Raw genomic sequence first — 25,662 nt, 5'->3', positions numbered from 1 at the left:
ACGTTTTGTGATGGAAATCTCCGTGAAAGATATGGTATTAAGATAACTTGCTAGCATTTAACAAAACCTTAATACATCCGAAGAACAGATACCATACATTTCAAGAACTGCTAACTTAATCATTTGCTCAATCGATAGGTTGGAACAGCCATCAGATGGTTGGCCCTGGTCATTACAAGTCCAAATTCCTCAGTCATGTTCAGCTCTGAAGTCAGCATTCCATTTGGAAGTTCCCAATTGAAACAATGCACCAATTGTGCCACCAGAAGACGAACTACAGTGAGCCCCAATTGTGAGGACCCGCAAATTTCTTATATTTTTCTCAAAAAAAAATGCCTTTTATTAGAAAATTATTATCTATTAAAGCCCTGCTACCCAATTGTTCAACAATAAGTACAGATGAACCTAAAAAGTAGGGTTTCACTCTTCGTTTCCAAGATTAGGGCAAATTAGGGTTTTCGCGATTTTTTTCGCCGGATGAATTTTCGGTATGGAGCAAGGATCAAATTTGGTGATTAAAAATGACTTTTAAGTGAGAAATAATATGTGATTAGGAGAAATGAGTTAAGGTTGGTGAATAGGAAGTAAAAATCCTAGTACGTGTGTTGAACGCACCACTTGACCACCACTTTCTTACCATACAAGCCCATTAATACTTGAGCAAAATATCTTCCATTTGCCAGCTATCTTGACCGAAATTTAGGGCTCAAAATAGCAAGAAAAAGAAAGAGAAAAATGAGAGGAGGTGGTGGCGCCAAGTGTCGCTACCTAAGGGTTTCTTGACCAAGACATCAGTCTTCCTTCTTATCCCCCAAATTGTACCTTTTCTCTTCATTTTTCTGCTGAAGAGTCGACCAAAGAGAGAGAGAAAGTGAGAGCAATAAAACAATTTCTTTCTTCTTGAATCTTAGCCAAACCAAGTGAGAAAATCGATTCCAAACCGATTAAAGTGCTAATTGTGAGTAGGGGAAGCTAGAGGAACCAGAAATTTTCAAAGGAGGTGGATTATCACTCATCCAAGCTTGTCTTTGAGGTATTAAATCTGATCATGGTCCTTGATCTTTTAAATCTTGTGTAAATTAGCTTAGCAACTCAAGTTTGTGCTGAATAACGGTTGTTAGCATGTTTTGGGGGTTGTTTTCTTTGTGGACACATGAGTTAGGATTTGAGGAATTGCTGCCAAATTGGAGGTATGATTAATATATGTTGTATATAAGATTATATAAGGGGCTTTGGTAGTGATTGGAATAAGAAATTTGAGAAAGTTTCATTGAAGATCAACAAATTCCAGATTTCTGGAAAATTTCCCCCCTTTCTGCCCATTTTTGTTGCTCCATGTTAGAGGCCGAATTGGCCTTAGGTCTAAACATGTAAGTTGTAGGGAATGGTATTTTATAGCTTTCTACAAAATTTCAGCTCAATCGGAGCAACGTAGCTTGTGAAAAGACGAAAATTCCCTCGCTGATCTAGGTCACTTTCCAGAGTTTCGCGTGGACAGTTCAGTCCTTTTGATTGAATTTATTCACTATAATCCGTTCGGATTTAGTCATTTGTTAAAACATGAAAGTTTTAGTGCCCTGTCTTAGCTTTGTAGATATGGTCAAAGTTTTAGTGCCAAGAACGTCTTAAACGGACCTCGGTAGATGGAGATATGGTCGTTTGAGTACAGTGCGGTTGATTAGCCGAATAGTTGAAACCAGGTTACGTGAGTTGGGAATTTGATCAGGTTACATTGAAAATTTGATGGAGTGCTCTTCATGAAAGTTGTAGGCCTTCATCTTAGCTTCGAAATGTTATAAGCTGCGTATCAATCCGATAAACGTAGCCTCGGATGTGTTATTTTCGCAAAACCCGTCAAAACTGTCTTTTGATAAGTTTCATTTCCGCACTTGATATTAGCTTAATCTTTGCTCTTGTGTTGTTGTGAGCCTATGGAATGGCTATTGAACTGAATTTGTGTTCTGGACTTGTTTTGTGTACAATGTTGGGTTGGATTGAGTAAGAATGAAGCCATAAATGGCTGGAAATTAGGTAAACACAAAGGGCATGCTGCCCAAATTTACGCTCGAGGGCTATAGAAATACACTTGCGACTTGGGTCAAGTTAAGATGAATAGTACTTGAGCCACCTAGGACTTTGGCTATCTTGGTTTGAGGGTTATACGTTAAAACCTAGCCGAACTTGTACCCTTGAGGAAAAGACATAATGGCCAATATAAACTTGTATTTTCTTGTACTTTCAACTCAAGTGTTGTTTCCAAGTATATATGCTACAAAACCTTACGATTTGAAAAGCGAGCAAGTGTTTCACGAATGTCTTCTAAATAAATTTCAATTGGTCGATTCTTAATGAACGGACGTTTAAGTTTCGAATCCTACTCGTGTTTCAAAATTCTCAAATTGACTTTTTATCGCAGATCTGGACTCCAAGCCTGGAGTATAATTGAACGTGAATACTTGAAGCACTATATTTTGGTGAGTGCTTCCAAATATCCGATTGTACTTGGTACATGTGTTTCTTACTTGACTTATATGATTACATGATGAATGAATGATAGGGCAAGGGTGTATTTTACCACACTTGCCCTAATATGACTTGTTCTTGCTATTGATTACACTTGACTTGCTCTACATGTACTTGAGATATGTCTTGCCCGAAATTCCAGAAACCCTGTGACTAGTTAATCGAGTCGAGCCGGCAAGGGTCTGGTCGATTAGATAACAAACCCTGGATCACTTGTAATGTCGAGTGGAGTGTTATCTCCTCGACTAAACGGTATACTCGAGTATTACCTCCCGTGTTTCGTGTGGCGTGCGGGTTCGGAAAAGGGTGTTGATTGGTGGACGGAGATTGGCGTGTAGTGGAGTTTTATTTTGGACTTGTTATGACTTGAAAGTTGGCGGAGTGTCAACTACCACTTGACCAAGCTGGAATGGAGCCGTGATATGGGTTACTGTATCCTTACATGTGAATGTGAACCTGATATTACTTGGTTATCTGAAGTACTATTTTCCTGATTGGATTTGTTTGCTCGCTATTTCACTATTACTTTGTTATCACTTGATTTGTTGACCAATTTGATATTTGGAAACTTCACTGAGATTTGGCTCACCCCGTTAGTTTGTTTTCCTTACAGGGGTACGAGCGAAGCGTGAGACGTGTAAAGGCTAGCGTAGTCTAGTTGCTCTTGATTTTGTTTTGAATTTTGACTTGTACTCGCGCTATTTCTCGAATGGATTGTTTTGTACTTGGATTGTATACGCTTTGAACTAGTTTGAGTATATCGAGACTTTGTACCCTGTTTCCTATCCATGTATATTATAAGCTTGAATCGTGGATGTTATTTATGGTTCATGGATGCGTATGTACGTGATTCGCGTGAGCTTGTGAGTGAGTCCTGGCGAGAGTTGGGCAGGAGGTCCGCCGAACCCTTTGGTACGCCTTAGGGGGAGGTGGGGTCGTCACACCAATTGCACTCCAGGGCAGCCTCTTCTACCTGAGCCAAAGGGAAGAAGCTGGAAATCATGCCCCTTGACATCTATATTGCTTCCTATAAATCTCTCTGGAATAAACTTCTCGGGGTCAGACCATGCATTTGGATCTCTCCCAATTGTCCAAACATTGATAATCACTCGTGAATTCTTTGGTATATGAAAGCCATCGACACTGCAATCTTCCATTGCTGCATGAGGGACAAGCAATGGTGCCACGGGATGAAGCCTCAGTGCTTCCTTTACAACCATATTCAAGTAATTCAGGTATTCTAAGTCTGATTCCTCAACCATCCTGTCAAGTCCTACGACTTCCTCCAATTCTTGCTGGACCTTTTTCAGTACTCGCTGGCTTTTCTGGAGCACTGCCAGTGTCCATTCAACAACTGTAGCTGAAGTATCCAATGCTCCTGCAAGCATGTCCTGAAAAGAACTTGATTTTGCTTCTTAGTTATTCAGCAGGTTGAATAAGATAAGGCGCTATAAGAAAAGTAAAAACAATAATGACTATCAAGTAAACATGGGACTTGAAAAACTAGTTCAATGTGGCCTACAAATAAAGAAAAGCTGATGAAGAACGGAATTAATCAGGCTCAAGTATATCCTATCCATCCCATATAAAAAGAGGTGATTCTATTCCGAGCTCAAACACAAAAAGGCATTCGAATTTACTTCACAAAAGACTGACAACCTTAATTAGACAGCAATGGCTAGTTTAGCGAAACTTCAAATTCTAAATGTAACATTTATTCAAGAGAGAGTATTTCAATATGCACAAAAATGTTGAACCCATATATCTTACATGCACCATATGACTTACCATCAGAATAGCTTTGATGTGGCGGCGATCAAATTGAAACTCAGTTTCTCCAGATTTCATGAGGGCCAACATATGGACAAAGTCATCTGCTGGCCTATCTTGCTTGGCAGATTTTTCATGCTCATCAATAATCTTCTCCAAAAATTCATCAAAAATTTTGCTAGTAGCTTTCATTCTCCTGGTCAATCCTTGAAGGTGAAGTTTTGCAAGACAAGGATAGTAATCGCCAAGATTAGGAGTCGCAGCTAGTTGCCCTCCCTCGTAAATATGGTTCGAAGACTCGGCCGAGACGATACCGCGACTGAAACGTTCCGAGATACATGACAGACCGAGATGTCACCATGAACGGTTGAAACGGCCGAGTCACTCCGAATCATCCCGAGTCAACTTGAATTTTTATTAATTTTACTAATTTTTAATTATTTTTATTTATCATATTTTTTACAAATTTTAGAATATTAAATATTTTAAAATTTTGTGTCTCACCGAGATCGCGATCGATATGCCGAAACCGATGTGGAACGTTCTGGGCCGCGACCATGACCGCGACCGCGACTTTGAACCATGCTCGTGAATTACAACTTTGAAGACTCTCTCGTCAAATTCCGTGTCTGCATACTTCTTTCCAAAAACCATCAGGCAACTCATGTCTGCGTTTAAGGATGAAATCCCAGCACTGAGATCAACAACATCACAATTTAGAGCAGCCCGTTTGAGCGTTTCCACAAATAGTCTGATCTCCTCTCTCCGCATAGATTCAAATGACCTTATCTTAAGGTTACTAAGCAAATTTAAGGTGCAAAACTTGCGGACATCTCGCCAATACGAACCATATTCAGCAAAGGACAAGTTTCTTTGCCCGAAACTCAAATATTTAGCTGCCTCGAGAGGTGGCCTACTGGCAAAAACCAGATCATGTGTCTTGAGGAATTGCTCAGCTGCACGAGGGGAAGAAACAATGATGTTTGACACGAACCCAAATCGTAAATGCATGATTGGACCATGCTGCTTGGACAGCTTATGCAAATCTTGGTAAGCATTCTTTCCCAAAAGATGGAGATGTCCCAGAAGAGGGAGCCCTCTTGGACCCGGGGGCAATTTCTTGTTCTTGTTCTTGATTAATAAGGCATTTAGGAAGAAAACAAGTGTAAATCCTCCTAGTAATGCTGTCCACAACCAAGCTACGGACATCATGATTTACTATACAAGGTCTGCTGGCGGTGTTTGGAAAGTGATTATTGCTATTTCAATTTACTGATTGGAGTGTTATCTTTTTCATCTTAAACATGCATTTATACTTGATTGGTTGACTAGAAGTTCTGACATAGCAAGCTAAATGGAATTGAAAGGGGACTAGTTAAAAGATTTGCCAGATTCGGAATTTGGATTATGCACAAACTGTATCTTGGGAAGAATGAAAGTTAAGATTATCTAGAACGTTTTAGCATCCAATGCCTGCTAAGGATGCTTTTTTTTTCTCCTCAAGAACACATGGACATAGTTACAATCAAAACTTTTGTTTTAGCCACAAACAATAAACCTTTAATCATCAGAGTCTTATCAATACAGAGTACAAGGAAAAACAAAAGGTAAATGGAATAGTGTTACTCAAAAACTCATCCTTTTCATCATAAATAATATCTAATTGGACGGAACTACTAACATTAAATCCAAACACGAAGCTCCAACTTAGCGGGATCATCAGCATAGGTATACGGGGCCTACCTGCTATTTTCAAATTTTTACCAATTTTTAAGTCATTTTGGATTCTAGTTTATGTATACATCTTAGTTTAGTTTAGCTAGAAAGGCTCGTTCACATTGCACAGTCTTGCATCAATAGGCAATCTGCAAAAATCTGCATCAGTCGCTGAAAAATACAATAGTTGCCTGATTAGCTTTACAATAGGCAAAGAAGAAAAGCTCTAATTTATCACCCCAAAAGTGGAGAATCTGGAGAATCTCCTCATCCCCCTAAATAAAAATTAAAAACTGATGAACAAAACTTAGGATAATTAATTGAGCTATATGATGGGAGGCCTAAATTCATTAGAAGTTGTTTAGTTTGTGTCATCATATGCAGTACCGAAAAAAAAAATTGTACCATTGTTTTTTGCTCTGAAAGAAGGTTTAGTTTAATACAAGTAATAGTGCAGAGCCCAATATAATATGTCCTTGTCCAGGCAAAGTAAGTTCAAACACGCAGAGTGAGCAAAAGGGAGCCTTTCTATGCTATTTGTCTCTGTGTCTGTCTATCTCTCTCTTTCAAGCTTCAACAGCACAGACACTCCGAAATAGATCCAAGGCCTCTTAATTGGAGTTCCATCCAATTGTGTAAACTGCCATAATTTTGATATGAATTAATATATTTTTGATGTAATCATAAATTTACACCAACTCAATTATATTTTGCATCTATATTAAAATTGTATCAATTTATACTAAAATTTATAGCTAGCAAGCCATCCAAAAAGTAATGTTGATTTTTTGGGGCATGAACTAAGAAACAACACCTTAGTGTTGCAAAAAAAAGCTTATAAGAGACTTGTATTGAATGTGGAAAATGAGCTTGTGTTCTACATTCATCAACTCACTATTTATAGTGATTACATAAAACAAACTAGCAAAATATCCAGCTAACAATTATCCTAAAAATCTCAACAAAATATAATCTTCTACTACTAGCAAATCTTAGCTAATATATTTGTTAACAAACCAACATGATCTTTGGTTAACAAATATCCTTATTTTCTAATAACTAAATTATTTTGATATCAAACCCAATCTGATAAAATCTGTAGGAAAAGTTGGCATATCTCAACACTCCTCCTTGCCACTTTTGCTGCAGAGTTTCAATTGTCTTTTCAAATCTTTGAACCTTGTTTTGGATAAGACTTTCATAAAAATGTCTGCAATCTGGTCATCAATCTTGCAATGTTTCTTGAGCCAAACTTCAACATCAATACCAAATTTTCAGATGTATTCAAATAACTTCTTTTCAACTTGAAAGTGGAGCTCCCATACATAATAGATGACCCTGAAGAAGAAATTCGCAATACAAAAAATGATTGCAATGAGAGACATAAAGCAACCTTTCAAATTTTTGTATGGCCTTTTATAAGCTTTGTCACCACCATCATTCTTGGGTAGTTTCTCATGAATTTTCACAATGTAACCTCCTTCAATTGCCTCATCAGTGATCTCCTCCTGAATTTTAGCAATATCTAAATTTTTTGGTTCACAATACTACACCTTAGAATTGTCAATTTCTGACAAATTCAAAGCAAAATTTTTGCCTCTTATTTTCACTGAGAAAAGCTCATTTCCAACTGGATCATGTATAGCACAAGTCCTGTTTTTGAAGATGATAGAATAATTCTTCTCCAATAATTGTCCAACGCTTAATAGATTTTGATTAATTTCAGGTACATACAAAACATTAGAAATAATTTTGGTACCTAAACCATAATCAATAGCAACACTACCTTTGCCTTTCACCTCAATATAATCTCCATTTCCAATTCTGACTTTGGAGATTTGCGATTTATCAAGTTTCCTAAATATAGATTCATCATATGCCATGTGATGAGTGCAACCACTGTCTATTAGCCAAGTTTCAGTATTGGAATTATTGCTTGCAAAACATGTGGCCATGAAAAGTTGCTCCTTATCTTGTTCGTCAACCATCTGAATGTGATGTTCTCTTTTTCCTTTATTTTTGCAAACTCTCTTCATATGTCCCATTTGCTTACAAAATCTACATTGAATGTCAGGTCTAAACCAACAATAGATTGAAAAATGTGAGGTTTTCTTACAGTGTGGACACGGAGGATTTCTGCCATTTTTCTTCTCATCGTTGCTATTTTTTTCTTGATCATTTCTTTCACCTTGTCGAATTTGATCCTTGTTTATTGCTTGAAAAGCACCTTCAATGACTTCTTCAGTTCTTATGGCTCGTCTTTGTTCTTGTGCCTCTAGAGCATTGATCAATTCTGGCAAGGTCATTCGAAAGAGATCTCTTGAATCTTCAAGAGAGGAAATCTTGGCTTCAAACCTTTCTGGTAAACTCACCAAGACTTTCTCCACAACTCTGCTATCTGGAAGTTGTTCTCCAATCAATCTAATTTTGTTCACAACATTTAAGAGTCTGTCAGAATACTCTTTAATGTTTTCTTTGTCTTTCATCCTAAGGAGTTCAAATTCTCTCCTAAGGTTCAAAACTTGCATCTATCTTGATCTGTCATTACCTTGAAAAGCCACTTTGAGAGCATCCCAAGTTTCTTTTGCAGTTTCACAAGTCATAATTTTTGTGAATACTGCATCGGAAACTGCTGAATGAATGCAAGTCATGGCTTTTGATCTCCTTTTGACTGCATCTCTATGGGCTCTCATCTCTGCAATAGTTGGATCTTCTGACAATTCAGGAACAGGATCTATCTCTACCACATCCCAAAGATCATTAGCATCCAAATAGGACTTCATTTTGACAGCCCAGATTTGGTAATTTTTACCAGTAAAACTTGGAGGATTGGATAAGAAGTTGTTTCCTGGCATTTCGATGTTGAGGGCTTAAGTGTGAAAAAGGAATTCTCACCAGATTCACTCACTCTCAAAGAAACAGGCCCTTAATATTTAGGCTCTTGATACCACTTTATTGGTTTTTTGGGGTATGAACTAAGAAAAAAAAAACACCTTAGTGTTGAAAAAAAAAGCTTATAAGAGACTTGTATTGAAGGTAGAAAATGAGCTTGTGTTCTACATTCATCAACTCACTATTTATAGTGATTACATAAAACAAACTAGCAAAATATCCAACTAACAATTATCCTGAAAATCTCAACAAAATATAATCTTCTACTACTAGCAAATCTTAGCTAATATATTTGTTAACAAATCAACATGATCTTTGGTTAACAAATATTCTTATTTTCTAATAACTAAATTATTTTAATATCAAACCCAATCTGATAAAATCTGTAGGAAAAGTTGGCATATCTCAACAAATAAACGCTTTTTAACCATTCAGGTTCGAGTTTTCTTTACTCTCCTTTCTTTTCTTTTCTACTAGAGTCCTCTCTTTTCCTTTTCTTCCTCTTCCTTCAATCCAAATGGTGTCTAAAGCTTATTAATATTGCTCCATGTCAACATCTCATGGGGAGTAAGACTAAAGTCTGCACAAACTAAGATGAAAGGGTTAGAATGCCCACAAGATTGATTAAAACAGCATCTTTAGACATCTTCAACTGTCCTCTTCTTCTTCTAATAATAAGAATATGATCAAATATGATAAGGAAACCTGCTGGCAATCTGGGCTGACTTCTCCTGATCATCATCATCATCATCGCCATCAGATGTTATCTCTCTCCCTTTTGATGGAGTCACTATCATGGTAATGTAATGCTACTAGTCATCTACTGTATCCATATATATATATATATATATATATATTCTCAATGGAGTGTTTAGCCTAAAGTAATTAGAAAGCTTCCATATCTCTGTTCTTTTCTTTTTAAATGATGATTTAAAATTATTTGATTCACATTACATACCATTTTGAATGAATCGTATCCTAAATCTGCTATTCGAAATTCAAAAAGTCTAGGGGTCTTGATGCGAAAAGAAGAAGCATATTTTTACCTGTAACATGGTAATCACTGCCAATTGTAAACATAGGGAAGCAAATTAAATAACTAAGGAGGTTACTAAGGAAAAATAAATAAAGTATATTCACATTTTACAATATGGTAATCCCTAAGTAAATATATAAATCTTACAAAATAAACATAATATAGCCTACCTTCAGTTTATGGATCTTTATTTGAAAACTTGTAGTGACACAGCATCAGTGAATTTATTTTTTTTCCTCTACATTTTCGATTAAAGATCTTAATTCCTTTTAATCTGCATGTATCTATTACATATTACTGAAGGAATTTAAATCTAGGGTCACAAAAATAAGGCTCTAAATTCTCATTTGAATTTTGTGAGAATTTTATGGACAATCTAAATAACTATTTGGATATTTTCATTTGATACTAAATATTCAAGCGTTTAGCAATTTTCACCTATTTTCTGTCAAAAAAATTTCACCTATTTTTAAATTGAGTCTTGAATTTAACAGCCCAAGTTTAAAAAGTTTACAATGGATGGAGACAACAATATTTCATATGGAAACAACAATATTTCATCTTCTAAATTATATCAAAATCAAATAAAAAAAGTATATCACAGCTGTTAAGTAAATAGGAATATGCAAAACTCCTTAGAGTTTTAAATCCTGACTAAAGACATAAGTACTACGAAAGTGAATTTCAGAAGGACAATTCAAAAAAAAGAATGTGCTAATTTTTTAATACAACTATTTGTTGATTCTCTTAATTTTGGATGGATCTAACCAACAAGATATGGGATTATTTCTCCATATCTAACAAAATTTTAGATGAACTATAATACATGTTGTTTGGTATTGTTTTGGTTTTTGTTTTTTTTTGTAATTTGGCTCAATTTGTTTTTTTTCAAAGTAACTCAATAATGTTAGAGTTAAGCATATTTTGCAAATTAAAAAGGAACTCAATCCATGTAATTTTTTTGGTAAAATACCAAAAAACTCCCTATAGTTTGATAAATATTCAATTTAACTCTCTCTAATTTGGAAACTTACATTACAACTCCCTATAGTGTTGACTAAATTGAAAATTGGACAGAAAACATCCAATCTAACGGTTGTGTGTGAAATGTCAATATTGCCTCTACTATATGTAAGATGCTTTCCATTCAATTTTCAATTGAGTCGAAATCACAGGGAGTTATAATGTAATTTTTCAAATTAGAGGGAGTTAAATTGAACATTTAACAAACCATAGGGAGTTCATTTATATAGGGGCAATATTGACATTTCACGTATAACCGTTAGATTGGATGCTTTCTGTTCAATTTTCAAATTAGTTGAAATCACAAGAAGTTATAGTGTAGGTTTCCAAACGAGTTAAATTAAACATTTAGTAAATCATAAGGAGTTTTTTGGTATTTTACCCCTTTTTTTTTTACCCTTCAAATTTTACCTTTAGAATTTTGAGGTACAATGTTATTGAAAACGGACTTAATCAGCTAGTACTTGAATGAAGCTGCAGCCAAAGTGGGATACAAGACCTTGATACATTTGGTACAACTAAGAGGAGAACACCGCGACGATGCGCGGTGTAAATTTCAGGCTTGCCCAGAAACATCCTGTTATTCAAATTAAAATATTAATTATAAAAAGTAAAATCTTTGCAACATTTACTAAAAGGACATCAATTAACCCATCTTATTTTGCAATAAAAAGATGGCATTAGAGTTCAAACTATTGTTTTACCGAATGAAATAAAAAAGTAAAGTTCAAGACAGTGACAAAATATTCATCCAATCAAACAAGAAAATTTCACGAAGAAATGCCATTGAAGTTGGCAATATAAAACTACATCCTCTAATAAACCATCAAAAAGTCAGAAAATTTGATTTATTGATGTCCTTGATGTCCTTCAAGGATCATCATCATTACAAAGAACTAAAAAATAGCTATATTACCAGTGGGAATAATGTAAATTACCTAGCAACAAGCACTCCTACCAAACCTGTGTGAATTCAATTTTCGTAAATATCTCCATTTTTTTGTTTAAACAATTTTGCTAGATGGGATTCCAGTAGCTGGCTCGTGGCCCTTTGGGTATTTGACCGGTTCATTCTGTCGTCTCTCAAAGGATTGCTGCGAGAAGTGGTGGTGCTCCCGTTACTGTCTGTACGACGATGTTTACGGCTAAGTTCTGGAGGTAAAATCTGCTTTACTTCGCCTCTTATGGCTTCGAACTAAAAGCAAGATTAATGAAGAAAGTAAGTTCCTTGATTATCAAAATGTCAACGAAAGAATGAGATGAAGAAAGTTTATTACTTTCTCAGACTTGAACTTTTGTGCTAAACACACACTCACGCACACGAACTCTGACAGCTCCAACATCTTATATTCTCATTTCTCCCTCATAAAAAATATGCACATTGCAAGAGGTCAGAAATTGATCACAGCTTAAGAAAACATTTATATGTTAAGAATCAGAGTTTACAACAGAAAGATCATGTTAGAAAATGAAAGAAATTACCTCTTGAAGCAGCAGATCAACAAACATATGAACCTCTCTTGGCTCCTTGTGCTATCATAAAAGGAGAAGCTCAAAACATTAGCTAAACTTATGAAGGGTATAGATTTTGAACCATTCACTGCAAAAATTTTACAGAATTAACTAACTTTAATCCAGTTTGGTGTTGTAAACCTTGTCCGCAACAGAACTGATATCTTTTGAGTTCTTAACCTTACATACTGAAAGAAAAAAACAAAGTACTCAACGGCTACTTTTTACATCAGATTCAGAAATCTATATTTACTTCAAGCAAGGATTCCACTTCCATCTTCCATTCTCTTAGGCAAGATATGGCCTCAAAGGATCTGATTGTGTCCATAATCTAGTGAGCTAGGGTAATAGTCCTCCAAAATTCACTACACAAATGTGAAAAGTAGAGTTTTTGCATGTAGAAACTGAAGTTTTGAATGAGAACAAGAAATTTGGCTTCTTTGAAATAATAATATGAGATAGATTTTGAGTCTCGAATCTAGCGCGCTAGACTAATAGCCCTCCAAATTTCACTACACAAATGTAACAATTTTGCACATAGAAAGTGAGTTTTTGAGCAAGAACAAGTAGTGCAAAAGATGATCCAAAAATCCATACATGGTCCAAGCACTTCTCCCCAGCTACCCGGAAGGTGCGACAAATCACTGCAGCGATGAAAGCAGGGCCATACTCATAACCCCGAGCACCACTAGAAGAAAAGGAAGAAGCTATTTTCTGGCACCGTTAAAGATAGGATTTTTTTAGAAAGTTTTCAGAATCTAATGGACATTACATATTCTCTAGTAGAATGCAGAAACAAACACAATAAAAACACAGAACAGAAAGTGACCTCGGTAATTCTTGGGATAGCACCTCGCCCAATGAAAAGAGATAGTTGAGCGAACAGAAGAACAATCCCAGGAAGGACCTTTTCTCCTCGCACTCCCTACGTCAAACTTAGATCTTGGCTACCTGACTTACTTTTGCCTGAAAGAAAAAGGAATCACTCATTGAGTTTTCTGAAGAATTCTTGAAATCCTTCTTGTACCTAGTGAATAGTTAAGTCTCTCAACTTCAATGATAGTTCAAGTTTTTCATCAAGAAGCTGACGGAAATCCTGAAATATGAAATCCATGGAAAAGACTGAGAACTAATCAAGAAGAACATAACAGGTAATCTTCCATTCAACGGAATCAGTATCATGCATTGCAGAATAAAGAACGAAGCCTCCTTTGCCACCCAAAAAAGAGAAACATGTCAAGAAGTATGCAAATACGAACTTATGGGACCTGTTAAGCAACAACAATTGGTCACTGCCTACACAGTGTAGGACATCAATAGACTTCAAGATGTGGCTTTATAATATTGCAAGCATATTCATTACAATAAGCAATTCATTTAACACAAATCAACTAAGCATCAATACAAAATAAGTTTGTCTTCCTACATATGACAAAAGTTGTTCCTCGTGATGCATAAATCCCTAAACTTGTTAAACTTAATGAGTTTGAATCAATGTAATCTGGGTAGGAACACATTACCAGCATATGGCATTCATAAAATAGTGAATTGTATTTTATACAGAGAGAGTCCACATTGTAGCTTTTTTGTTTTCTCCTCATAATTGGCAATTGATGGCAGGATTTGTGGTTGTTCAAGCTAGCAGGTGAAGGTATATTTACTTAAAAAATGGAACAACAAAACCTACTCCTCACCCCTACCTACAACACACACACACAAGCACAAAGGGGGAAAACAAAAAGAAACAGAGTTTCACAATGAAGTATAGCAGCACAGGCATTCATGAAAACAACCTTGATCATTACCCGCCATCGTCGAAACAACTTAGTTATTGATGTCCTACAACACTCTGTAGGCAGTGACATCAAGAGACTTCAACCTTGTTACACAGTGTAGGGGCCAGCAGAAAATGTAGAAAATCAGAGCATAGGCATTCTAGAAGACAATCTTGTTCATTACCCCTCATCCCTGCCCCTCCTATTCCTTTTGATCCCCATATTTTAAAATTTTATTGAGAGACTTTCAAAGGAAATATGACATGCAATTTCAGAAGTCCTGGCTTTACCGAAAGCCACAAGCTACCAGCTCTTATCAGCAAGACATTCATACAGCCTTGAATCTGCTATACAAATTTTTCATACATTATTCCCAAATTTTTAAGTTGTTTTTTAACTGGCTAGGTTGACATTGCCAACCAAAATAAAGTTCCAACAAAAGGCAAACTACAAATTACCTAGGAAAACAACTTAATTTACTCTCCTTGCCACTACTGAGTTGATAAACAAAAAGAAAAGTAAATTATCAATAAGGTTGACAAATAAACAAAAACTAAAAAAACAAAAACAAGACATATCTCTAGAAAAAGGGAACAAGTAAAGCTACAAGCCAAACAGCAAATGTACAAGCAATAACATGTTTGAGTTGAATTTTGCAAAAAAAGAAATTGAGCTTTAGGTTCTGGCAATGTATGATTCTCAAAAAGAGAACTCAAAACAATAAAAACGGAGCAAGTAAAACAAGTAAAAGAAAATAACTTTGGATCTAGAGGAAATAGGATGCCGTCACAAATTTTCACCCTTCACTTTTGTAAAGACCAATAACAGGATAAAGAGAGCAGAAAGTTACAGTAAGTTACAATGAAAAAAAATCTGTTCACAAAAAAAAGGGAAATTAAAACATATCGTCAAGGCTTATTGAAGAAAAGTAGCATCCATTATCTTTTCTTCGTTCATCTAAGAAAGACTTAGAATAAGCAATGCTGGCAAGAGCAAATTTATTAGGGGGAAAAAAACGAAGAAGACAAAACCTTGGATCTACACTAAACAGATTAACATAGTCGAGACCAGCATGAACAATATTGGATTTTCTCATATTATAGTTGAAGAAAGAAACGAGTAAAAAAAAAACCATATTATCACAACCAAATAACCCAAAAAAATGAAAGGGCAAGAAACTAACTGTAATTCCTCCTTCAGTGGCCTTCCTTGTGTGTTTTTACCTGAGATAATCACACAAAAATTCCATAAGAACAAAATAATCATAGTCAAAAAAGTCACGAGAAAAATAAACATCATGTGAGATTTTTTACCTGACGGGTTCTGTAGAGATTGAGGATACCAGATAATAACATACAAGCCTTAAACTTGCACCCTGAAACAAACATGAAAAAAATCAGTCAAAATAAAGGAAAATTTTAAAACTAAAAAATGGCGAGATCAGCGGAGAGAAAATAAATCAGATAAGAAAGATCTCCAAGGTAATTATATACAAATAAAGAGAAAAATAACTGAGAGAAAATATAAACTTTTCTGCGCAGAAAGAGGGAAAAATCATAAGTTTATGAGGAAAAGGGATGGATAAAAATCAGAAACGGAAAAAGAAAAATCAAACGTGAGCAAACAAGATCGACCAAATCTTCAAGGTTCTCCTATTTCAGGATAAGAAGGAGACAAAACGGAAAAAAACAGAAAGAATAAAAATGTGGGTTTTAAGTAGAAGTGGCAAAATGGATATATGGTTGATAAATGGTTTTAGTTAAATGGATAGTGGATCAAATTGATCCAATCCAATTAAAACCATTTAATAAATGGATCTAAATGGATGTCATTTAAATGGATAGTGTAAACCATGATCCATCCATTTATCCATTTACTCTTCCAAATCCTAAATTTAAGATCCAAATATTTTTTTCTAAAAAATACAGATCCCCAAAGTTTTATCCTTAAATCACCTAAAACCTTTTGGTAATAACAAATGCTTGTACTGTTACTTTATTTCAGTTCTTCATAAAATTAGTTTAGTTCCAAGAAAATTTAACTGTCCTTTCATCATTACTTTAAGTATCATTTTGTAAAGTAATGAACAATTAAGAACTTAGCTATATTTTTATAACTTTTGAATGAATTGAATACGTCTTTACAGTGAAAAAAAGTTTACGTTTCCAATTTTTTGCACTCCTGTTCAAGAGTGATGTCTTGAATAAAAGTGGAGTTCTAATAAGAAATCTTATGTTATTTGACAAGTAAATTATTTTCATCACATGTGCACGTAGTACCTAAACATATATAAAACTCCTTATTATACCATTGATATACAAGCTACCTTATATTACTTAGTAAATTAGGTATATATATATTTTTTTGGATAGTTGGGTTGGGTGATAAAGGGAGAAGAATTGAAAGTATGAGGATTTGGAAAAAAAAAAAAAGGTGTCATTTACATATCTTAACCAATGTTGCGGGGACACTCGTTAGAAAAATTCTTTTATAATTAAAAGAATTAAAAAAATAAAAAGTATTTTGACACTGCATGATGCATTCTCGCTTTTTCTTTACTTAAGAATATAAATGTTTGCAATCATTACTATATGAGAGTTTAATTAAAAAAATCAAGAGTAGAGACTAAAATATAATTTTGAAAAGTATGGAAGAAGTCTAGGAATTAGAAGCAAATAAATTGTAATTAATGTTATTGGCAACTTGGCATGTGAGGAAGTTATGAAAGAAAGAATAGGTGGTCCCACAAAATTAATTTGACATATGAGGAAGTTATGAAGAAAAAAATAGATTGTCCCACAAGATTTTCTCACATTTTTATAAATGTGTTTTCTATTTTTTAAGTTAAATGGATGTATATGGATAAGATGGATAATCCATTTAAATCCACCAACATAATTGGATTTAAATGGTTATCCATTTAAAACCATTGAATTTATATGGATAATCCAAATCCATTTAAGGTTGGTTTATATGGATGGATTGGTGGATATGAATCCATTTTGCCACTTCTAGTTTTAAGTGTCATTTTTTTGAATAATCTTTAAAAGAGGGGAAGAGGGGAAAAATGAAGAAGAAAGAGAGAATAGAAGCTGTGTGCCGTTATTCTGTGTCTTTTCTTAGGAAATCCATGGAAGGAATGGCGGAGAGAAAGGAACTACAGAGGCAAGAGAGAAAATGGCTCGGAGAAGAAGAGATACAGTGAGTGGCGTAAATGAATTCTCAACAACCCTATCAATCCAATGAGGAGGCGAAATCTCAATTTTGTCCTCGTCTCAATTGATTGGGGGACGACCATCAATTGGCCAATCACATCGTGCCACGTCAGCAATTGGGTTCAATTGGAGGGATTGGCATTCACACATTTAGCTATATATGTTAAAGAACAGATACCATACATTTCAAGAACTGCTAGCATATAATCATTTGCGCAATCAATAGGTTGGAACAGCCATCAGATGCTTGGCCTTGCTCACTACGAGTCCAAAATCCTCAGTCATGTCCAGATCTGAAGGCAGCATTCCATTTGGAAGTTCCCAATAGAAACAATGCACCAATTGTGCCACCAGAAGACTAACCACAGTGAGCCCCAATTGCATTCCAGGGCAGCCTCTTCTGCCGGAGCCAAAGGGAAGAAATTGAAAATCATGTCCCTTGACATCTACATTGCTCCCTATGAATCTCTCTGGGATAAACTTCTCAGGATTGTCCAATTGTCCAATTGGATCTCTCCCAATTGTCCAAACATTTATAATCACTCGTGAATTTTTCTGTATATGAAAGCCATTGACAGTGCAATCTTCCATAGCAGCATGAGGAAGTTGTAGTGGTGCCACAGGATGGAGCCTTAATGCTTCCTTTACAACCATGTCAAGTAGTTCAGGCTGTCTAGATCTGATTCCTCAACCATCCTGTCTAGGCCTACGACTTTCTCCAATTCTTGCTGAGCTTTTTTCATTACTCGCGGGGTTTTCAGGAGCTCTGCAAGTGTCCACTCAACAACTGTAGCTGAAGTATCCATTGATCCACCAAGCATGTCCTGGAAGGAACATCTTTTTCCCTTCACAAAAGTAAAAATGGACTACCAACTGATAACCTAAAAATTAATTAGTTTAATGCAATCTAAGTATAAATACGGAAAAGCTGATGAAGTGTATTAATCTGACTGAAGTGTATCCTTCCACTCCAAATGAAAGTTCCTTCTTTGGCTAAGATGCATGGTACTTATATTCAGGAAGTAGAATGATTTTGAAAGCAGAATTCAAGCGATCAAAGAAACTCAAATTGACCATCTAAGAGCCCCAAAAACTTAAGTTGGGAAAGTCTGGCTAGTATATTGAAACTTCAAGTTATACAAGCCACATGTATTGAAGAGAAAAAATTTCAATGTGCACAAAAATGCTGAACTTAATTATCATGTGCTGACTTACCAAGAAGATAGCTTTGATGCGTCAGCGATCAAATTGAAGCTCTGTTTCGCCAGATTTCACGAATGCCAACATGGTGTACACAAAATCATCAGCTTGCCTGTCTTGGTTGGCAGATTGTTCGTGTTCATCAACAATCTTGTCTAGAAATCTGTCAAAAATTTTGCTAACAGCCTTCATTCTCCTAGTTAATCCTTGAAGGTCAAGTTCTCTGAGGTAAGGATAGTAATCGGCAAGATTAGGAGTCGCAGATAGTTTGTTTCTCATCAAATTCCTTGTCTACATACTTCTTTCCAAAAATCATTAGGCAACTCATGTTCCCGTTTAAAGATGCAACTCCCACGCTAAGATCAACAACACCACGATTTAGAACAGCCTATGATTTGACAAACAGTCCAAGCTTCTCTCTTCGCATAGATTCAAATGACCTGATCTTATGGTTACTAAGCAAATTTAAGGTGCAAAACTTGCGGATATCCCGCCAATACGAACCATATTGAGCAAAGTCAGGTTTCTTTGTCCGAAACTCCGGCCTAGAGAGGTGGCCTACTGGCAAAAGCAAGATCATGTGTCTTGACAAATTGCTCAGCTGCACGAGGGGATGAAACAATGATGTTCGACACAAACCCAAATCGTAAGTGATGATTGGACCATGCCGCTTGGACAGCTTATGCAAATGTTGGTGAGCATTCTTCCCCACAAGGTGGAGATGTCCCAGAAGAGGTAGCCCTCTTGGACTAGCGGGCAATTTCTTGTTCTTGTTCCTGATTACTAATTCATTCAAGAAGAAAACAAGTACAAATCCTCCTAGGATTACTGTAATCCAAGATAAAGGTATCATAATTTGGTGCTTGGAAGATGATTAACTATCTCAACTCACTGACTGGAGTGAAATCTTTTTCAGCTTAATTATGCATTTACACTTGACAAGAAGTGCTAACATGCAAGGATTTGCCGAATTCGGAATATGGAATATGGACAGATTGTAGCTTGGGAAGAATGCAAATTAGCCAGAACTCTTTGAAACCAATGCCTGCTAAGGATGCTATATGCCAAGCACAAAAATTATGATACTCAATTTTACTTCAGACACTATGATACTCAAATTTTATTTTAGACAGAAGCAGTGGAGGCCTTTGATCATCAGTCTTATGAGTACATTTTCTTTTAAATTTTCCAACAAATTACACTCTTCGATTTCATACAATGCCAATCTTATTCCCTGTACAAGCAAAAAAGTTAAAAAAAAAAGAAAGTAACACGAGTTCTGCAACTTGAAAACTCATACTTCCCATCATAAAATAACATCTCATAGAAACGTAATACGACATAACTAATCTTACCATGAAGCTCTAATCTGCATCAGCATGTTCATCTCATTAGGCTATCGCCTGAACAATGCTTTTAACATTAAGGCTCACCAGGGTGCACGCCTCAAACGCCCAAACTTTCAAATCATATTGAGGATTTTGATAATTACTATGAATTCGTTTGTTAGACCAAGGAGAATGGAGGAGAGAAGGGGGGTGGGGGGGGACTCATCAGTAAGACAATGGAACTCTGCAGTACTTTGTTGTGTTTCACTCGTATGCTTACTATATTACTTTTCATTGTCCAATTAAATAATCATTTCATGTTCTTTGAAATGACAATTCCCTGCTAACACGAATTGAATTTCTGAATTTTGGAACAGTTTCAAGTTTTGTTTCAACTTTTATTATCATTTTATTAATTAAATGTTGTATATTAGTTGATATATTATTATTTTTAACAAATATTTCATATTTCTAGTATCTTATTAGTTTTTAAATAATTAAATTTCAAAATTCTTGGGCCAACACCTTGTACCACGGGGTTTTTGTCCTGCTTAAAACAAATAAAAATGACTTGTCCAAAGCTTTTGTCTTTTAAAACATCGATCATAATAGCTCTTTCCAGTTGAGTTTTATGATGCAACACCTAAAGTCATACGAAGCTACTTGATTGGGGGAGGGAGGGTTCGGTGAGGTGGTATGAAAGAAGAAGTATATATAAGTGAAAAATCTCGGATTCGATATCTTCCATTTATACTTTAAAAAAAAGCTACTTGATATGAAAAATACCAAATTACATTCAAAATATAGGTGGTATATGTGTCATCACGTAAAATAAATTAAATTAATGTAACTTCCTTTTTGACAAAGTCACTATTTTCTTAATGCATTACTAGTAGTAATTAACTAGTGGCGCACTCTTGTTAGACTAATTAATCAGCTTTATTCACAAATATCTGATGATGTCTTCTTGTGAAGATAAAAAATGCAATGTGGCAGAGTAATATATAGATTCCACAATAATCTGTAAAATCCATGGTGGTCTAAAGAGGAAATAACATTGTGAACCATTAGAATTAAGGACCGGATTTTGTCTTATCTGTTTGATTTTTGAAATCCTCTATAATTCTTTTCGAGAATTTTATGCTTGAGAAACAAAGGAAATTAAGAGGAAAGATACATTGGAAAGAAACAAACACCCTTAATGTAGAGAAAGAGAGGGAGGAAGAAGGCAAGAATGAAATTGAAACACAAAGATGTTGCTATCCTATCAATCTAGCACACATATTTCATTATATAGGAGGGGAAAAAATGAAAATTGTAGTTACCTTCTATCAAATTTTATATAACCAATATTGGGATAATAAATCACTATTGAGACATCAAGCATACAACAATTTGATGACAGACAAATCATAAGCATAAAAGAGAATTTTAGTATTCCCATATTAAACTGTAGTACATCAAATATGATAGAGCATGCTTTTGTATTAAGCGATAAAAGAAGAAGCCGTCAAAGTACTTGATTATGTCATTGACACCTATCCTTGACAATGTTAGACATTGTAATTGCTTGATGAAAGATATGGCAAAGTAGACCTTAAAATACACGAGATACAAACTACAAATACGATGTTTTAGTTTTTAGAAACTGCTTAATTGTTTGCTCAATCGATAGGTCGGAACAGCAACCAGATGCTTGGCCCTGGTCACTACAAGGCCAAATTCCTCGGTCATGTCCAGCTCTGAAGGCAGCATCCCATTTGGAAGCTTCCAATTGAAACAATGCACCAATTGTGCCACCAGAAGACGAACAACAGTGAGCCCCAATTGCGTTCCAGGACAGCCTCTTCTGCCTGAGCCAAAGGGAAGAAGTTGGAAATCATGTCCTCTTACATCTATATTGTTCCCAACAAATCTTTCAGGTATAAACTTTTCAGGATCAGACCATGCATTTGGATCTCTCCCAATCGTCCAAACATTGATAATCACCCGTGAATCTTTTGGTATGTGGAAACCATCAACTGTGCAATCCTCTCTAGCTGCATGAGGAATAAGTAATGGTGCAACAGGATGGAGCCTTAGTGCTTCCTTTACAACCATGTCCAAGTATTGCAGGTTGTCCAAGTCTGATTCCTCGACCATCCTGTCCAAGCCCACTTTTTCATTCAACTCCTGCCGGAGTTTCTTCATTACTCGAGGGTTTTTCAGGAGCTCTGCAAGTGTCCATTCAACAGTTGTAGCTGAAGTGTCCATTGATCCAGCAAGCATATCCTGCAATGAAGATGTTATTTGTATCCTAGTCGTTCAGGAGACTAAATGATGTCAAGGAAAATCACAGGCAAAAAGCATGCTACACGTGTAGACTAACAATTGAACACCATCAATTAACCTGACACTATGATCTATGACTATAGACAAGCTTATTCAGAATTCAATCAGGGCTGAGTACATGGACGCTAGTTTTCCAAATGGAAAATGCTACTTTCACTTGGGGTGAAAGTTCAAAAGATGCACATGCACTGGGAAATTATAAAATCGAGGATAAGTAAGGAGCATGTAATGATCATCAGAAGCATACTAAAGTCTTGTTTTGGCTAAATAACTGTAAAACTTCGTTCTCTAAGAAAGTGGACGTTAGATTTGAGCAGAATTGAGAAAGAAATAAGGCATTCAATTTATCAAAAGGGACTAGTAAACCTAGTTGATTCTTGGAAACCAAGTTCACGCCTTACCAACAAAATGGCTTTGATGTGAGGGCGATCAAATTGGAATTCAGTTTCTCCAGATTTCTTGAGTGCCAACATGGTATAGACAAAATCATCTGCTTGCCTAACTTTGTTTGCAGATTGCTCGTGCTCATCGATAATCTTCTCAAAGAATTCATCAAATACTTTGCCAACAGCCTTCATTCTCCTGGTCAAGCCTTGAGGGTCAAGGACTCCAAGGTAAGGATAATAATCTCCAAGATTAGGTGTTGCAGCTAATTGCATCGCTTCTTTCATGACAGCTTTGAAGCCCCTCTCATCGAATTCCTTCTCAGCATACTTCTTCCCAAACACCATCAGGCAACTCATGTTCGCGTTTAGTGCAGCAACTTCAGCACTAATATCAACAACATCATGATTAAGAGCCACCCCTTTAAGTGATTCCAAAAACAATCCAAGCTCTTCCCTCCTCATAGACTGAAATGAACTGATCTTGGGGCTATTAAGCAAATTTAAGGTGCATAATTTACGCATGTTGCGCCAATATGGACCATACTGCCCAAAGGACAGATTTCTTTGCCCAAAACCGATATATTTAGCAGCCTCATGAGGTGGCCTAGTAGCAAAAACAAGATCATGTGTCTTGAGGAATTGCTCAGCTGCATGGGGGGATGAAACAATGATGTTTGACACAAATCCGAATCGTAAGTGCATGATAGGACCATGTTGCTTAGAGAGCTTATGCAAATCCTGGTGAGGATTTATTCCCAACAGATGGAGATGTCCTAGAATAGGAAGCCCTCTAGGACTAGGAGGCAATTTCTGCTTTCTCTTTCTCAACAATGAATTGAGGAGAAGAACAATTGTAAGTAATATGAAAGCTGTCCAAATCAAAGCTGGAGACATTATGATTTGGATGGTAATTCTTGCTTTCTCAATTGATCTGAGTGTTCAAGGTACGTTTCAGCTTGAATTTATACAAATGCTTGGAGGGATTGATAACAAGTACAAAAAATTTTGTGCTAAACTTAGTAGAAATCGATTGGTGAATGATGCCGAAATGGGGATATGGACAGATTGGAGGCTGGGAACGTTACAATTAGTAGCATTACAATGTCTTGCTAACAATGCTCTATATCTCAATCACAAATCTCACAAGCTTTATTTCTTGGATCATTATTCCCAATTCATTTTCGGTTAATTATTTTTGGTAGTGTAACAATTTTTTTTTATGTTTTGGAGTGTTTATGTTAACATGAATATAACTGTTTGGAAGACAACTAGGACCTAATAACATCACGTACAAATTAAGATGCGGAAATTGATTATACAGAAGAATCAAGTTAGTCGGGTTCAAAACCAAAGAAACTTTATTAAGACTAGTGGTTAGGGCACACCCAATGTGTGTCCTACTAATAAAAAGATATTAAAAATGATTGGCATTATTTTTTTATTGGAAAATAGTAATTTAAAGTATTTAAACTATTATAGTGTTCTAAAAAAAGTGATAGTTTTTTTCTTAGGGAAGTAGTGATTAGTTCAACAAATATGGAATGATTGTAGGAAAGTGAGTAAATAAAATGATATAATTCTCTTTAGAAGTAAGATTAAATTAGGCAATACACTAAATGATACAATTTGTTTACACCAAATCCCTCCCTCCCTCCCACTTTATATATATAGTAACATGTTTAAAGATATGGTTATAGAATCGTTATGAATCTTGGCAATTTGGATTTGGATTGGATAGGACCACATTTCAACCTTTTCTTCTTGACAAAAAATTCATACAAATGAAACATGGTTATTCTTCTTTGGTATTTTACTTTTTAAATCAGATTTTGATTTTCTTGATGGTTAAAGAAAGTGTATGTTATATTGTCAAATGGGATATTATTGATTGACGGTTTGACTAGCAAGTGGTCCTAGAGAATTCATTAAAATAGTTTTAAGTATTAATTTTTTGGCAAGAGTAAAAATAATTTAGGAAAAATATCTAAATGCAACGATAACAAAAGTGAGGTGTGCATTCACATAATAAGTTAGGTGTCTTAACAAAAACGCTCGAGCACTCAAGAGAAAAATCCTTGATTGAGTTATATTATTTAGACAACAATTTCTGATTTCAATCAAGCACTAAGTAGTATAATACGACCGCTAAATCTTACTGCTGGATTTTCAATAAAATTACCTGGCCAATATGGAAATTAATGGTGCCTTTGACATTTGGGGCAACAACAGATGGATGTAGCAGAAGTATAACAACACTATTCCTTTTACCTGTTGGTTTAGGACAAAAATGACAGAGACCTCAATGATTATCAAAACTTTCATATATTTTCCACGATATTGATTTTTTTTTTTTTTGATAGTTGAAAGTTCAAAAGCCATTCTGGGTGATTTTTTTTTTCTAAAAAAAAAATAACAGTCAAAACTTGAAAATTCGAACTTTGAAGGTTTATAACATTCACTTGAACAAAGTATACATCAAACTCAAAAGTAAACAAAGAAAATGTATGATTGGTTGATGTTCCATCGCCTCTATACAAGTCGAGTGGACTAGTTGACGTATTATGCTTCTATCAAAAAGACCTATTCACATACGCACAAAACATAAATATTTCAAAGCTTCCCAACCAGGAATTTATCCAGAATTTAATTGCTTAAATGAATAATTTTTGTGAAAACACGTATTGATAAAGTCAAGGTAATGAAGATCAATGAGTTGTATGAAACACGAAGATAAACAGGTCCGAGATCAAGACAAAATGCAACATTTCATGGGTAAAAATAGAACATAGAACCTAATCCGTAATCACTTAAATGTAATTAATTCATTGGACTCTACGCATTCGACAAACATATTGAACTAATTAAGGTTACAAACTATGCTTATGACTTAGTTATATCCACCTGTCTTTAAGATTTGACATCAAGATCTTTGTCATTTTTTATTTAACTAGACCG

General features: G+C 35.4%; 2 protein-coding genes, 1 long non-coding RNA gene and 1 pseudogene across 10 annotated transcripts; all 4 read right to left on the bottom strand.

The window, feature by feature from the left end:
- Positions 1-119: 119 nt before the first annotated feature.
- Positions 120-8,495, bottom strand: LOC113699562 (cytochrome P450 71AU50-like). Its single transcript, XM_027219932.1, has 9 exons — positions 7,563-8,495; positions 7,403-7,517; positions 7,277-7,347; positions 6,201-6,284; positions 4,875-5,424; positions 4,312-4,565; positions 3,466-3,914; positions 942-952; positions 120-274 (listed from the first exon to the last, which is right to left on the bottom strand). Exons 1-9 carry the CDS (start codon positions 8,493-8,495, stop codon positions 120-122), a joined length of 2,622 nt encoding a protein of 873 aa, XP_027075733.1.
- Positions 8,496-11,728: 3,233 nt separating this feature from the next.
- On the bottom strand, positions 11,729-15,937 carry LOC113698471 (uncharacterized). Of its 8 annotated transcripts, none has more exons than XR_011817902.1 (9): positions 15,882-15,937; positions 15,561-15,622; positions 15,431-15,470; positions 13,525-13,568; positions 13,302-13,438; positions 13,070-13,186; positions 12,589-12,660; positions 12,443-12,493; positions 11,729-12,155 (listed from the first exon to the last, which is right to left on the bottom strand). It is a non-coding gene; the product is annotated as an uncharacterized lncRNA (long non-coding RNA). The 8 variants fall into 8 exon arrangements; XR_011817903.1 differs by lacking the exon at positions 15,882-15,937 and adding an exon at positions 15,760-15,875; XR_011817900.1 differs by lacking the exon at positions 13,525-13,568.
- Positions 15,938-17,681: 1,744 nt separating this feature from the next.
- Positions 17,682-19,515, bottom strand: LOC113699561 (cytochrome P450 71AU50-like; annotated as a pseudogene).
- Positions 19,516-21,405: 1,890 nt separating this feature from the next.
- LOC113699560 (cytochrome P450 71AU50-like) lies at positions 21,406-23,624 on the bottom strand. The gene is made up of 2 exons (XM_027219931.2): positions 22,723-23,624; positions 21,406-22,261 (listed from the first exon to the last, which is right to left on the bottom strand). Exons 1-2 carry the CDS (start codon positions 23,599-23,601, stop codon positions 21,632-21,634), a joined length of 1,509 nt encoding a protein of 502 aa, XP_027075732.1. The 5' UTR covers positions 23,602-23,624; the 3' UTR covers positions 21,406-21,631.
- Between the last annotated feature and the right edge of the window lie 2,038 nt (positions 23,625-25,662).

The sequence above is a fragment of the Coffea arabica genome, chromosome 7c, assembly GCF_036785885.1.
Source record: "Coffea arabica cultivar ET-39 chromosome 7c, Coffea Arabica ET-39 HiFi, whole genome shotgun sequence".
Taxonomy (NCBI): Eukaryota; Viridiplantae; Streptophyta; class Magnoliopsida; order Gentianales; family Rubiaceae; genus Coffea; species Coffea arabica.
The sequence above is the reverse complement of the archived record's forward strand: the minus strand, read 5'-3'. Positions and strand labels throughout refer to the sequence as shown.